The sequence below is a fragment of the Hemibagrus wyckioides genome, linkage group LG01 (genome assembly GCF_019097595.1).
Source record: "Hemibagrus wyckioides isolate EC202008001 linkage group LG01, SWU_Hwy_1.0, whole genome shotgun sequence".
Lineage (NCBI taxonomy): Eukaryota > Metazoa > Chordata > Actinopteri > Siluriformes > Bagridae > Hemibagrus > Hemibagrus wyckioides.
The window spans coordinates 26741879-26757546 of NC_080710.1; the positions used below are offsets into that span (position 1 = coordinate 26741879).

At 39.2% G+C, this 15668-nt stretch overlaps 1 protein-coding gene across 1 annotated transcript in view; it reads right to left on the reverse strand.

The window, feature by feature from the left end:
• The window catches only part of LOC131356146 (LYR motif-containing protein 4B), a 54903-nt gene that overhangs the window by 32440 nt on the left and 6795 nt on the right, over nucleotides 1–15668 (reverse strand). The window contains exon 2 of the mRNA XM_058395008.1: nucleotides 10597–10717. Within this exon, the coding sequence (XP_058250991.1) occupies nucleotides 10597–10717 (121 nt within the window). The remainder of the gene's footprint in view (nucleotides 1–10596; nucleotides 10718–15668) is intronic.

Genomic DNA, 15668 nt, shown 5'->3' on the forward strand with positions numbered 1-15668 from the left:
GGATGTGGAAACCTCCATTTAATAGCCACTGAAAGCTCAGCGTGTCAACCTGTGTGTTTATAAAGTGGCCAGACATTCAAGGATATGTAAACTTTTGATCAGGGTTATATTTCAGTTATCAAATGGGTCAAACAACTATGTGATAATTCATGACTTCATGTGATCACTAGCCTTAAATAATAAAGAAATCTTTTGCATTATCAGTCATACTTTCCAAATTAATGGCAATGTTTAACAATTTCCTGCAGAGTATACACACATATACATATACACACATATAGACAAAGTTTAGAAAAGCATTGTATCTATAATTTCTGTCTATAATCTAGATCTTTTTCAACTGTGCTATTTAATAGTCTATAATATTTAGATAGTTTTGTAGTCTGAAAGCCAATTCTTTCAAGCAGAGCTAATCTCTCTCTCTCTCTCTCTCTCTCTCTATAGATAGATAGATGGATAGATAGATAGAATTGAAATTAACTATTTATTCAAATTAATTATTTACAGAATTCATGCATTTAATTCTACAGCATAAAACCATCAATTATTATTACTATACATCAGTGGCATCCTTCATAATAATTACTACTTAATAGGGTTTCATAGCAAGGAGTGACATTTTTGGCATGTTGAGTTTAATATTTTAAAGTTCACTCAAAATATGTTTTTTTGTAAAAAAAAATAAAAAAATAGTATAATAAGAATAAGAAATAATAAGAAATTATGTTATTAATGAGATTTCATCTAGCGTTTATTTAAACACCCACATATTTGGCTAAAACAGATCTGAAGCTTAAATTTTTTGCTTGGTCTCAAGTCTAAAACGAACCATTATCATATAGCTACCGGATGTTATCAGTCGACCCTTCGTCATCACCGGAACGAGACATCGCCGTTTGTCACGTGACCGCCGCTCACGCCACTTTCTCCTGCGTCATCCGTTTGCATATCTGACCTAAAGAATATGAGTAATTTCTCTCTTACTCTCTTGTTCATCAGTAATATCCAACCCGCTGTTCGACTAGGATTATCCAGTTCAGCTGGAAATAACACTTCCCAGAGCTGTAGTGCTTTTTGTGTAAACATTTCTCACAGGCTCGAGGCTATTTTTGAGGATGATGGTCGTTAATCTCACTGACTCATCAGCCCGGCTTTGTTTTAAGAAGAGACAGAATTGACAGCATGCCATATATGATGATTAAATTAGTGACGCCACAGACAGACGAGGGAGCTGGATAAATATTGAGAAATGCAACACAGAATGAATAAATCCTGGTTAGTGACGCCATCATTGAGAAACACGGAGGTAGGGTCCGTTTTATAGATGATCTTTTTATCATTCGCTCACCAGATCAGTCGCATATACTGTAGTAGTTCAGACATGGAGAGTGTGTGTTTGAGAAACGTGTCCTGAATACAAACAAGCAGTTGTAAAGGGAAAAAAAAAAAATCACAAAAGTTCAAGAATATTTGTAATCTTACAAAATGTTCTAATCTACTGTTTACGCTGCAGATAATAATTGCCATTACGCACAATTATCACATCTGGAATTAAAATGTCAGAACATTTCCAAAACATTAAACTAGCACCAGATAATCCATCTATTTTAGGATTTTCTTCTATTATTGCACAGGTTTTGAGTCAAATAGACTCTTTGTAGCCAATATTGTAGGCCATTAAACCAATTATATATATATAAATTATATATATATATCTGAGACAAACTGATGACGAGAAGCACCGTTGTATTGCTTCACATACACTATGCAGCCAAAAGTTTGTGGACGCCCGACCATCTCACACATATGTGGTCCTTCTCCAATTTATTGTTGCACAATATGGAGGCACAGTTGTCTAGAATGTCTTTGTATGCTGTAGCTTTATGATTTGCCTTCAGTGAAAACCTGTTCCAGCATGACAATGCCCCTGGGCACAAAGCTCCAAGAAGACATGGTGTGTTAAGGTTAGAGTAGAAGAAGTAGAAGTGTTCTGTCTCTGACTCAACCCCACTGAACACCTTTGAGATGAACTGGAACACCGACTGCACCCCAGACCTCCTAATTATTACAACATCATTGTCTGATCTCACTAATACTCTTTTAGCTGAATGAACCCACAGCCACACTCCCAACATCTAGTGGAAAGCCTTCCTAGAAGAGTGGAGCTTACTGTAACAGCAAAGAGGTGACTAAATCTCTGAAATGTTCAACAAGCACAGTTGGGTCAGGCGATGAATACAGGATATATAATATATATGCAGAAACTCGTACCCCTGGCTTTACTGTCTCTTATTTGAGGCTTGTACAGAATCTGCTAAATGTCCAGGTAATGATATTTACCACTAATAACCAAGTCTACACCCAAACTGTGGCTTTCAGTAGATTTCATATCAAACAAATCACATTGTACATCACCCTTAATTTATAAGACACAACAGAACAATTCCATTTCTATATTTTCTATTTCCATACAACTGCATTTATTCTTCTGTCCTCTACCTTTTGTTTTAACAGACACACACTCAAACACTACCAAGAAAAATATCGTAGATCAGATTATATCTGAAGCTTGTACTACTTTCACTCATCAGATTACTTTATTTCTTCGAGATATACATGCAAAATAACTTATAGCTTATCAGTTAGTAAAATGTCTAGAAATACGCATAGTAATCTCTCATTATTAAAAAATATTTCATATATTTCATTTATAATGCAATATAACACTATTTCCATATGCATAAGATAAATGTGCATCAAACGATGAGCTTTTTTAAAAATCCTTTCAGTACAAATCCTTTCAGACTCTCAAGGCTCCAGGTCTTACAGATCTTATAGACATTGAGACGAGACTTATGTACAGGGAGTAATTGCATAACTCAAGACTAGTTAATGATCAGTCTACATTTGTGCCTCTGGACAGTGACTGGACAGTGATCTTTGGATATTTTTTCTACAAAATGATCCTCTCCATTGGAAATCAAGATTAGTTAATTCCACTGTCGCTCTTGAAGCTTTGACCATAATCTCATAATCTCGCCTGGCTATATCCAGCTAGACGGAAAACCCATTCCGATGGGATCATTTTCCAACCTTTGTTCCAAGATTTCATTTCCAAACAATTAAATCAGACAAAACAAGCGTGATGATTCTATCCAGAAATGTCTGCGGTTTTCCGTGGGCATAAAACTGACTATATAACAGCTAACATACTTACGTACGCTGCTACAGTCCTTGGCCAGATTTACAGCCGCTGCCACGAGTCGAACTCGTTTCGGCTTTACGGAAATATACCACCGAGAGCACGTGGCATAAATATGAATCAAAAAGGACAGGCGAGACGATGTGAATCAATTAGGCTTGGCTCATTGCCTGAAAGCTCAGATATGCACTTGCTTATCACATGCTTCCGTAGCATCTAGTCAGAGGGCCTAAGAATAAATAAATAAATAAATAAATAAATAAATAAATACATACCCTTATTTCAGCTGCCTATCTATTTGTTGTAGTCAGAACTAATAAGAAATCAGTGCTGGTTAATGAATAAATAAACAAACAAACAAAAACAAATAAATAAAAACCCTTATTTCTCTCTAGTGTGCTGTCTAAGTTGTAGTCAAAAACTAACGCGAAATTGGTGCTAGTTAAATGAATGAATGAATAAATGAAAGAACAAACAAACAAATAAATAAATAAAAACTCTTATTTCTCTCTAGTCAGCCTTCTGTAAGTTGTAGTCAAAAATTCTGAGAAATTAGTGCTGGTTAAATGAATGAATGAATGAATGAACAAAAACAAATAAATAAAAACCCTTATTTTGCGTTAGTCAGTGTTACAAAACTAATGAGAAATCAGTGCTGGAAAAAACAAACAAACAAATAAATAAAAATTATTTCTCTCTAGTCAGCTGTCTGTAAGTTGTGGTCAGAACTAATGAGTGCAGGTTAAATGAATGAATGAATGAATAAACAAAAAAAAACAAGCAAACAAACAAATAAATAAAAACGCATTTGTCTCTAGACAGCTGTCTATATATTGTAGCTAAAACTAATGGTTAAATGAATGAATGAATGAATGAATGAATGAATGAATAAACAGCCAAACAAATAAATAAATAAAAACTCTTATTTCTCTCTAGTCAGCTGTCTATACATTGTAGCTAAGACTAATAAGAAATCAGTGCTGGTTAAATGAATGAATGAATGAATGAATGAATGAATGAATGAATGAATGAATGAATGAATGAATGAATGAATGAATGAATGAATGAATGAATGAATGAATGAATGAATGAAAGAAAGAAAGAAAGAAAGAAAGAAAGAAAGAAAGAAAGAAAGAAAGAAAGAAAGAAAGAAAGAAAGAAAGAAAGAAAGAAAGAAAGAACAACCAACCAACCAACCAACCAAATAAATAAATAAATAAAAATTCTTATTTCTCTCTAGTCAGCTGTCTGTAAGTTGTAATCAATAATTATGAGAAATCAGTGCTGGTTAAATGAATGAATAAATGAATAGATGAACAAACAAACAAACAAACAAACAAACAAAAACCCTTATTTCTCTCTAGTCAGCTATCTATACATTGTAGACAGAACTAATGAGAAATCAGTGCTGGTTAAATGAATGAACAAACAAACAAAAACACGAATAAATAAAAACCCTTATTTCTCTCTAGTCAGCTGTCTATACATTGTAGCCAGAAATCAGTGCTGGTTAAATGAATAAAAAAATAAATAAAAAGGGGGTCAGATGAAAATACAGTGGAGCCTGATTGGAAACTGACGTGAAATCCATTAGGGGATCTATTTGGAGCAGCTTCCCACAGAGATGCTTTGCTGTGGCATGGGCTGCTACCCGTGGCCACAGATTTTTAGACTCGTTACACTAACTAAAGTGCATTCGGAAACAGCGGGCACATCAATATTGCAAAGAGCACACTTACTTTAATATCCCTAGGCTTTCCTGGTATATCTCAATGGAGGAGAGGAGAGGAGAGAGGAGGGGGGAGATGTTCTTATAAATCATAAAGTGTTCAAATGTTCAGAGCACAATGGAGCACAGGGTGGTGCTGTAAAGCACTAATTGCTGTATTAAATGTGACCCTCTATGGTTTTACTTTTTCTTTTTGGAATATATAACCATTTTAACCCTTTTTAACAGGTACAATGGCGTTTCAGTCAAATCACCTGGACATTTTCAATCAGTATAAACAAATTAAATTATATTTTTTATCTCCTTAAGACTGACATAAAATGAGTAAGGATTCTGTTGGCTTTCAGTGTGAGATCTTCCCTCTGTTGGATAACCTTACACAGAATATTAAAGGTTGAAGATAAGGTTTTAGATGGTTAAGGAAATGCACTTAGGCCATCTCAGAGAGCAGAAATTGGTTTGATATCATCATGTAATTTAATTTAATCATTTATTGTTATTTTGGAACTTTTCTATGAAAATATTGCCCCCAGTAAGCTAGATAGGAACATAAATACATATGAAGAACTACACATTATTAAGGCAATGAGTATCTCCTTCTATATGAAGCATTAAGCACAACTTTGTTGAGTATGGACATAACACAACAGGGACAAATTCCATTCCAAAATTTTGGCCTCTGGGGAAAAAAAGGAGCTGAAGAATATCTGAACAATTTCACTCTTCGATGGTTTAAAGTTATATATATATATTCTTATAAAGAAAGAAGGAGCAATTAAACATCTCTAAACATGCCATGTGAAAACTAACCCTGCAATTCCTGCAAAGTGAAAGTCTGCTACATTCCATGACTAAAAGCAACGACGAAGACGAAGGCCGTGTGTCTGACGCTGTGCGAGGATAAACACCTTTCCTAGCTTTTTCCTGATCAGGGTACCTGGATTATTCCTGAGCTTGGGTTTCTCTCTGTGCAGACTCATCTCATGTTCTCCCAGTGTCTAGGTTTCCTCCAGGTTCTCAGATTTCCTCCCACCTCCCAAAATACAATCCAGTGGGTCAATTAGTGGCTCAAAATTGTTCGCAGGAGAGAGGATCTGTCTGTACATAAGGCATTGTGATGGACTGGTATCCACTCCAGTGTCTATTCCTGCCTGAAGCCCAGGGACTGGGAAAATTCATCACTGTGCCCAGGATAAAGATAAACTGAAGTCGAATTTGTTAAAAAATTAAGTAACATTCATCTTCTATACCCACTTTATTCATATAGCCTTTCAAAACGTATTGTCTTTCTCAAGAAATCTCAGTAAATAAAGTTTCAGTGTAGACTAAAGCTGCAGAAAGCTAGTCATAGAGAAGTAATCAGCAGCTTGACCAGATGAGCATCTGGGATTATGGGCACTTTCAGATTAGACATATTTTTCTACCAGGGTGCTTCATGTAACGCTTCTGTCTTCTCACTAAAACTGTCGAATAACATTAGACGTTAATCTAATTAGAATAATTAACTTGATTTATAGCACGTTGTCTAGCTGCCCAGATAGCTCACACTGATTTGCACGTTCCTGTGAAAGCTACTTTCGGTGTACCTTATTTCTTTTCATCTTTTACTGATCAGCTTTCATATTCTAAACCAATTTTATTGAAAATATCATTGTACTGTGATGATGCTGTTAACTCTACTGTACTAAGAGCTTCGAACGAGGAAGTGGAATTCAGTGTAACGAACTCAAACGTGGCGTGACGCACACTGAAAAACAATCACAGTGCAGTTCTAATCTTGAAACACTGCTCGACCAATCAGATTAAAGGATGGGAACTAACTTTTAAATTAACAAATGCTTAATAAAGAATGCTATGTACTGTTCAACAGGGCCTCCTGGTGGTTCAGTGGCAGGATCTCGTGCTCTCATTGCCGTGGCCTGGGTTCAATTCCCGGACAGGGAGCTAACCCAGCCACTTAAGAATAAAATCTCAGTGCTGGTCCCAAGCCCGGATAAAACGGGAGGGTTGCATCAGGAAAGGCATCTGCCGTAAATCCTGCACCAAATCAAAACAAGCGGACCAATTGATCCGCTGTGGCGATCCCGAACAGGAAGCAGCCGAAAGAACATGTACTGTTCGGCAGGGTAAGAGATTCCAAAATTCACATGGCATTTCATTGCCATGTTCTCTGAGATTTATTAATGTGAGCTAAAGTACTTATTGCCATCGTGTACGAACTGATGGTCGGGCAATTCTCAGACAGCAACATGGGCATTTAAACCAAAATCCATGAAGGAATTGAAATGAAGGAGTTAAAAAGTATTAAAGAATAAATAAGCAAAGTATACTGTAAAAAATATATACCAGATTTCTCATAAGTGAAATGTCTTGATTTCTGGAATGTATATTGAGACGTATATATTGCATATAGTAGTATAAAGGGAAGCCAAACCTGCCAACTGACGCCATAACAAAATCACTGAATTTACTGTAAAAGGGAAGCACATCCTTAAATCCTTAGCCGTGATTGCTCGAAAGCTGAGATGCGACGTAATTAACCGATTTATTTCATAAATCGTACAGATCTACAGACAAAATGTTTCTTTTAAATGGAAGAATGTGACCTTAACACATTTTACCCAGACACCAATCTACGCTGCTGGAAATTAGCCGCGTTATTAGAAGAAGGAGGCATTAATCGATCACAATTGCATTGGCGAGAATAAACATACCGACGTGTCCAAGTTTAAGGCGAGCTGGAGGTATATTTTTTGCCAATCTTACCATGCCCTCTAAAGTAGAGCATGGGTGGAGGGTGGCATATGTACTGGCACGGTCACGACACACAGCAGGACATGCCTGTGTTTTTGTGTGTGAGAAGACAGAATGGACGAGTGTAAGAGAGGCAGAAGGTCTCGCTTCCCCCCTGGCAGTCTGAACTCGCCGTGTCTGACTCGACAGCGGCGTTGCTTATCGTACTGCTGTGCTCTGATAACAGAAGAGTATGCACCACCTACACACACACTCTCTCTCTCTCTCTCTCTCTCTCTCTCTCTCAAACACACACAAAGTCTCAACAGATGACAAGAACACACAGAGAATACTCAAGACATCAGTCACTTGTGGCGATGGAGCGCTTAGTCACTGGAACTTGTGCCTTCACATATGTGCAGAGAGTGAATCAGTGTGACATTTAAGCATGACTGGGCTACGCTGGGCGAGTTTCACACATGACCCAAACGTCAATGTACTAGAAGCTAAAACACGGCTTCACAACTTTTCTTCGAGCTAGGGATTCCTTTAACTGACTGGAAACATATTTCACACTTTCTGCTAGAGAATAAAACATAAGGACCGATATGCTTAACCTCGGCAACTTCTGCTGGACTTGACGTGAATATGGCGGGATGTTCTGCTAAAACAGCAATGCAGGAACGAGTCCTAAAACACGGAATGCTTAGTACTTACCTTCTGGATCATCAGGAAGTCATCGTTTAGAAGAAATCTAAACGTTTTTTGGTCACCAAGCTTCATTTCAGCATTAATCCAAAAGCCAGTGGAACAATCCTATTGGCTTTTTTAATCAAAGGAAGTACGGGGATGCTAACTTTTAAACCGGCCTACAAAAATACATCATTCCTGAAACCCTCTACATTTACATATCTGGCATTTGGCAGACGCCCTCATCCAGAGTGAATTATATTTTATGTCATTTTATACAGCTGAGCAACTGAGGGTTAAGGGCCTTGCTCAGGGGCCCAGAAGTGGCAGCTTGGTGGACCTGGGATTTAAACTCTGAGCAAGGCCCTTAAACCTTAACTGCTCCTTCCTTCCTTCCTTCTCTTCAACCTTGTTTTCATTAATGACAGGAAAACAACAGGTTTATTACAATTATATTATTTTAAATGACTTTAGTTCCAGGACCAACCTGAGAAAAGCTACTACAGACAGTGTTGTGCATATGTATGTGTGTGTGTGTGTTATTAGCCGTATTTTAGTGTAACTACAGGCCTTCTGAGAGTGCCTTTCAAAAGATCTGCACGCACATACAGTCAGAAATAAGACAGCACAAAAATAGAGATAGTGGTTGGAGAAAAATTGAGAGGAAGAGAAGAACGACTTCTTTATAAGGACATAGAGCTATTCACTGGAGATATTACTTCGTTCACTAAGGAGACAGCATTCCTGAAGTGCAACTATACTGTGGAAAAAAATTTCAAAGAAAAAAAAAAAAAATACACCGAAAATTGAACAACTAAGCTGGGTTTAGTGAGAATGAGTGAGTGAGAGAGAGAGAGAGATTCCTTCAGAGCAAAAAATTCAATTAAAGGGACACAAGGGAGGTCAAGCTGCCAAACTTTTATGGTTTCTTACTGTATGTCCTTTTCAGTACTGCGCCACAAGCTCTACATAATTCTGTGAATTCTAATATACACTATATTGCCAAAAGGTTTGGGACAACCCTCCAAATCATTGAATTTAGGTGTTGTTTTTCAGGGGTTGAGCTTGACCCCTAAGTTCCAGTGAAAGGAACTCTTAATGCTTCAGCATACCAAGACATTTTGGACAACTTCATGCTCCCAGCTTTGTGGGAACAGTTTGGGGATGACCCCTTCCTGTTCCAACATGACTGCACACCAGTGCACAAAGCAAGGTCCATACAGACATGGATGAGTGAGTCCTGACCTCAACCTGAGAGAAAACCTTTGGGATGAATTAGAGCGGTGACTGCGAGCCAGACCTTCACATCCAATATCAGTGCCTGACCTTATAAATATGCTTCTTGAGGACTGGTCAAAAATTCCCATAAACACACTCCTAAACCTTCCCAGAAGAGTTGAAGCTGTTATAGCTGCAAAGGGTGGAGCCAACTCCATATTACATTCATGTGCATGTAAAGGCAGACGTCCCAAAACTTTTGGCAACATAATGTATCAATACCTTATTCTCATTCATTTCTAAGACACTGAGCCACACCGTTTTTGACCTCATCAGGTCAAACTGTTCCATTTTTTTTATTTGAACACTTTAAAACTACATATAAAACTACTCACCTCTTAATTGGTATGTAAATAACATATTTATAACTCGTTTTTGACAGAAAGGTCAGACAGAACTTGATCATCCCAAGGTCTCAATATATAAAGCAAGAACTTTTTTCCCAGAGGCTAATTTCATGACCTTTCGAGAGGAGGGATTTTTTTTTTTTTGGCAAATTAAGCACTTCCAAAAATATTCGAGGCCTGTAGGGAACCTGCCTATAAAAATGAAGCTTCGGTGATAAAGCAACCTAAACTCACAGAACAGCTTCACCGAGGACATTGAGATGAGAAAGACAAGAAGACCGGATTGGGCTGGTTAAAAAGGACAAAATGGGGTGAGAGGAAGCCCCCCTTCCTGAGCACACATTGCCTGTACTGTATGGAAGCCTGCCAGAGGGACAGGTGGGACCCAGCAGTTTCTCATCAATATGTTTCTAAAACAACAGCAGCAGCCGTGCTAGCTGCTGTTATATCTCTTCAGAGGATAGAGGGATTTAAAAGGATTTAGAGAGAGAGAGAGAGAGAGAGAGAGAGAGACACAGAGAGAGAGAGAGCTTTTCTGACAGCCTGTACTGTGTTGCTCCTGTGTGTATTTATTTATTCTATTATTTTTTTCACCCTTTCTTCAATGGAGGTGGTACCTGTCTCTGGATGATGGCCAGATTGTCGCGTGCTTTGTTCAACAGCTGCTCCAGAACTTTCGGGTCCTCGACATCCCGGTTGTCTCTGAACGCATCACGTACCCTACGCAGGGCGTACGTCCTGAAAAGACACAAGACACACAAGCTGCAAATCAGCGCTCAGCACAGGCCCTTGGGAGCGAGCGCTTCATCCGAAAACGTTAACGTAGCTAACGATGAAGCAAATCTGGCAGGGGGCCAATTAGCATAAACACATTAGCATAAAGCTGTCTCTATCAGCTAGTATTCCTTATCTGCTAATTTTGTTTTATTGTTGATCCATTCCTGCAAAAAAAAAAAAACCCACAAAGGTACAACAAAAACAAGGAAAATGAAAGAAACTCCTAACAGAGTTTTAAGAGAAATGTGATTTCTCAGTCTTGTGGGTCTGAAACGCATTCTCCTTTCTTCTCAGCGTGTGGTTTTCCTGCATAGACGTTACGCTTTGCTCTAGTTGGCTAGCCAGAGAGGAACCTAGAGCCATTTCAGAGTCTGTTACTATAATACAAGTCACTACACTGACTTCAAGGGCTCCTGGAGGAGATGAGACAAAAATGCAGCAGAGGATTGTGGGAAATTAGAGAGGAGACGCTTTTCCGTCACACGCCGCTGATCATTAGACGCAGAGCTGGGTGTGATGAGCAGTGAATAGGCAAGATATAACAAATAAATATTCTTTACTTCCATTATACATATATGCGTGTCCAGGTTTCTTTCTATTAAAGACGGTGTGAAAAAGCACAGAGGTCAGAAGATCTGACCTCTCACATGTCTGAGCAGGACCACAGAGACACCTGACATGTGATGTGCATGATATTTATAATATTCCTTACTCCAGCATTTAAGCTTCCATGCAAGACGCAGAAAGTGATGCTCGACAGCCAGACCAACAGCCTCCTCACATCCCAGTGAATTAGGAGAAAGGAAAAATAAAGGAGGGGGAAAATAAGGAGGGGTAGGGGCAAGAGAGAGTGACAGAGTGAAAGAGAGAGAGAGAAGGGCGACAGATGGTAGGCCTAATAGGTTAACAGGAAAGAAAGCAAGAGTGCACATGTCCAAACACACACACACACACCAACACTGACAACAACACACACACAAAACTGAGATTTGAGAAGGAGTTTAAAAAATATAAATATATATATATATATATATATATAAATATATACACAGCAGTTTGCTGGATAAAAAGTGACTCATCCTGAACTTGCTCTTGGCCTGACTGACAGGCGGTTCAAAGCTAAACGCAAATAAGCCGAGGCCTTTGAAGCAGCCATCATGTGTATTTGTAAGGTCTGAAGTTCACCCGGTGTCAGCTCTAATGCAGAACAGATCTGTGTCACAGTCCACTACACTAAATGTTGACCTAATTCGCTGTCAGCTTATCTGAAGCATAGCTAACATCTTAAATCACTAAATAAAACACATTAAGCGCTTTACCTTTATCCTGGATATTGATGGATTTATTCTAAGTGGCATATACTTCTATTATCCAAGGGCATCAGAGCCATCCTTGGGCCATCCTTTAAGCAGACAGTTCTACTGCTACTGGTCTGTTACTGGGAGGAAACCTGGAAGACTCCGGAAAAAATGTCTGACACCCTAATCTGGAGGAAAGTGACCCAACCAAACAATCAGGAATTCAATCCCTGAAGTGAAGTAATACACGTAAGCTTTCAAATGTTTGTAAAAATGTAATACACTGCTGTTTACATCAATAATGTAAATAAGCTCATTATACTGGCTTTAATAGATGCTAAAATAGTTTATTAAAATGTTAAAGGTTAAATGTGAATAATTTTTTCCTTCCTTCCATTCTTCTTTCCCTTATTTTCCTTCCGTTCCGTTTCTTCCCTTCCGTTCCATTCCTTTCCTTCCCTTCCCTTACGTTCTTTTCCTTCCCTTCCCTTCCCTTCCGTTCCTTCCCTTCCCTTACGTTCTTTTCCTTCCCTTCCCTTCCGTTCCGTTCCTTTCCTTCCGTTCCTTCCCTTCAGATCCTTTCCTTCCCTTGCCTTTCCTTCCGTTCCTTTCCTTCTGTTCCGTTCCCTTCCTTTCCTTCCCTTGTCTTTCCTTCCGTTCCTTTCCTTCCGTTCCGTTCCCTTCCTTTCCTTCCATTCCATTCCCTTTCCTTCCGTTCCCTTCCTTTCCTTCCGTTCCCTTCCTTTCCTTCCGTTCCCTTCCTTTCCCTTCCTTTCCTTCCGTTTCCTTCCTTCCTCCCTCCCTCCCTCCCTTCCATTCTTCCATCCTTTCTTTCTTTAATAAGTAATTCAGTTTATTAGATAGGTCAAAACATGTTTCGCCACATTCTTTAAAGAAAGCTGAAAAAGCCTGAGCAGTTAATGTGAGAGCATCTGACAGGCAAGAGTTATTACATCATAAAATATGCAAATATTCTCCAACATGCAAATGAAAGTGAGGGTTGTATATGATTCTGAATTTCAGGTTCAAGTCTGTCAGTGCTGAGCTCTTGTTTTCTTTTCTTTCTGTACTATTGATTACATTTAGTCTTGTCTCCGCCCACAGTTTTGTCATGGGTTTATTTCCCTGTTGCCTCTCTAATCATATTTAGGTGTTTCATTCGTGATTGGTTTGCTGTTATGTACCCTGGTGTGCCGGTAAACTTTTGCCTCACGTCCAAGTTCTCGTTTCGTGTAGTTTGATAAAGACTCGGTTTACAAATCTGGCCTAATTATGAGCTTTGATTGAGTTCTCGTTTTGATCGAATAAACGCCTCTGCGCCTCTGCAAACGCCTCTGCACATGGATCCACACCTACACCATGGGGAAAAAAAACCCTTGCAAATATGGGACCATCAAGGCACTTTATTACTCAACAAAAAAACAAAAACTTTTTGCTAGAGTTTTTCAAAACCAAATCCGATCCGACTCTGATAATTAAGACTCGCGTTTTGCGCCATGTGTCACAATCGTTCATCATCAGCGTAGGATTTCATCCTGATTCACAGCCTGCAGTGACGAGTAGCCCCTTCCTCAGACGAACAGAGATGTACAGACTTCCAAAGAGCCTGGCTTCAGGACCAGCAACATGTGACTGACACATGAACAGCATCATGTGCTCTTTGAAAACTGACCTACAGATCCATTAGTCACCAAACCAAATTACAGGAAGTATGTTCAGCACGGGCGCTAACAAACAGATCTGACATTTTCTACACACACTGAACAGCTGAGGTACGATGATGAACATGAAGTGAATCACATACATGGAATAAATAGAAAAAAATCTGCTAGCAGACTTCTAATCTGTTTATCTCCAATATGTACAGCAGTCTAAACCATGAACGGTTACACACACACACACACACAGTGAAATCCCTACACGTGCAGGGCAGTGGCCTGACGAACAGGACACGAGGATCATCAGTGTGTAAAGTGATACCAATTAAAGCCCCTTAATATTTAATGAGAACTTCAGTAGGAAACACATGAGGCATGTATTATTAATGAGACACATTCTAACCATTGACAGACTTTAAAGGCTAAATAAGCTGAGTCGGGTCAAAGGGAATGTAGTAAGTGCCAATGCCATTAAACAAAAGGAATAGAGGGGTTGCAGAGGAGAACTGAGTCGTGGAAGTGAGAAAAGAGAGGTGAGGAGACTTACTTTGGTTTCCTTTGTATTAGAACAAATAAATCAGCTTTTTTTTTAGATTACCAGGAGGAGAAGAATGGAAAAGAAGATAGGGTAGAAGAAAAAAGAGGAGAGGGTAGAAAAAGAGAGGAGAGGAGGAGTGGTTAAGAGAAGGGAGAAGAATAGAAGAGAGGACAGGAGAGGAGGGGAGAAAAAAGCAGAAGAAAGAACAGTGGAGAAGAGAAGAGGAGAGGAGAGGAGAGGAGCAGCAAAAGAAGAGTGGAGAAGAGAAGAGAAAATGAGAAAAGAAGAGGAGTTAAAATGGGAGGGAACGTGGCGAGAAGAGAAGAGAAGAGAAGAGTGGAGAAGAAGAGATGAGAGAAGAGGAGAGGAGAGGAGAGGAGAGGAGAGGAGAGGAGAGGAGAGGAGAGGAGAAAAAAGCAGCAGAAAGAACAACAGAGTAGAGAAGAGGAGAGGACAGGAGAGGAGCAGCAAAAGAAGAGTGGAGAAGAGAAGAGATAAAATGAGAAAAGGAGAGGAGTTAAAATGGGAGAGAACGAGAAGAGAAGAGAAGAGAAGAGAAGAGAAGAGAAGAGAAGAGAAGAGAAGAGGAAAGGAGAGGAGAAAAAAGCAGCAGAAAGAACAACAGAGTAGAGTAGAGGAGAGGAGAGGAGCAGCAAAAGAAGAGTGGAGAAGAGAAGAGATAAAATGAGAAAAGAAGAGAAGAGTTAAAATGGGAGGGAACGTGGCGAGAAGAGAAGAGAAGAGAAGAGAAGAGAAGAGAAGAGAAGAGAAGAGAAGAGAAGAGGAGAGGAGAGGAGAAAAAAGCAGCAGAAAGAACAACAGAGTAGAGGAGAGGAGAGGAGAGGTTAAAAGAGTGGAGAAGAGGAGAGGAGAGGAGAGGAGCAGCAAAAGAAGAGTGTAGAAGAGAAGAGATAAAATGAGAAAAGAAGAGGAGTTAAAATGGGAGAGAACGAGAAGAGAAGAGAAGAGAAGAGAAGAGAAGAGAAGAGAAAAGAAGAGAAGAGAAGAGAAGGCAACTTGACACGAACCCGTTCAGACTGCAGCGTGACCACACACAGGGATCACAGAGAAAACCAGCAGAACAAACACAAGTTTAAACTCAATTAAGTTTGAACTCATTAAGGCTTCACATGACAGATAAATAAAAAACGCCTGACGGACTAAATAAAGGGAACAAATGGAGAAGGGCAATGAGAATCACCATACTGCTGCTTCAGCTCCCAGAGGGGACAGCAGGGGGACTTCAGGTCATAATGTCCTTCTCCATCTTCTGTCCCATGCCATATTGTGCAGGACGGCTAGCTGATGCTGATCGCCTAATGAGGGATTAATACACACTCGTGCTCTATAAACGCTTATAATATGTTTGTATTTGAATTGGCCTCTTAACAGTCGTTTTTAATAGACACGCCCCCAAC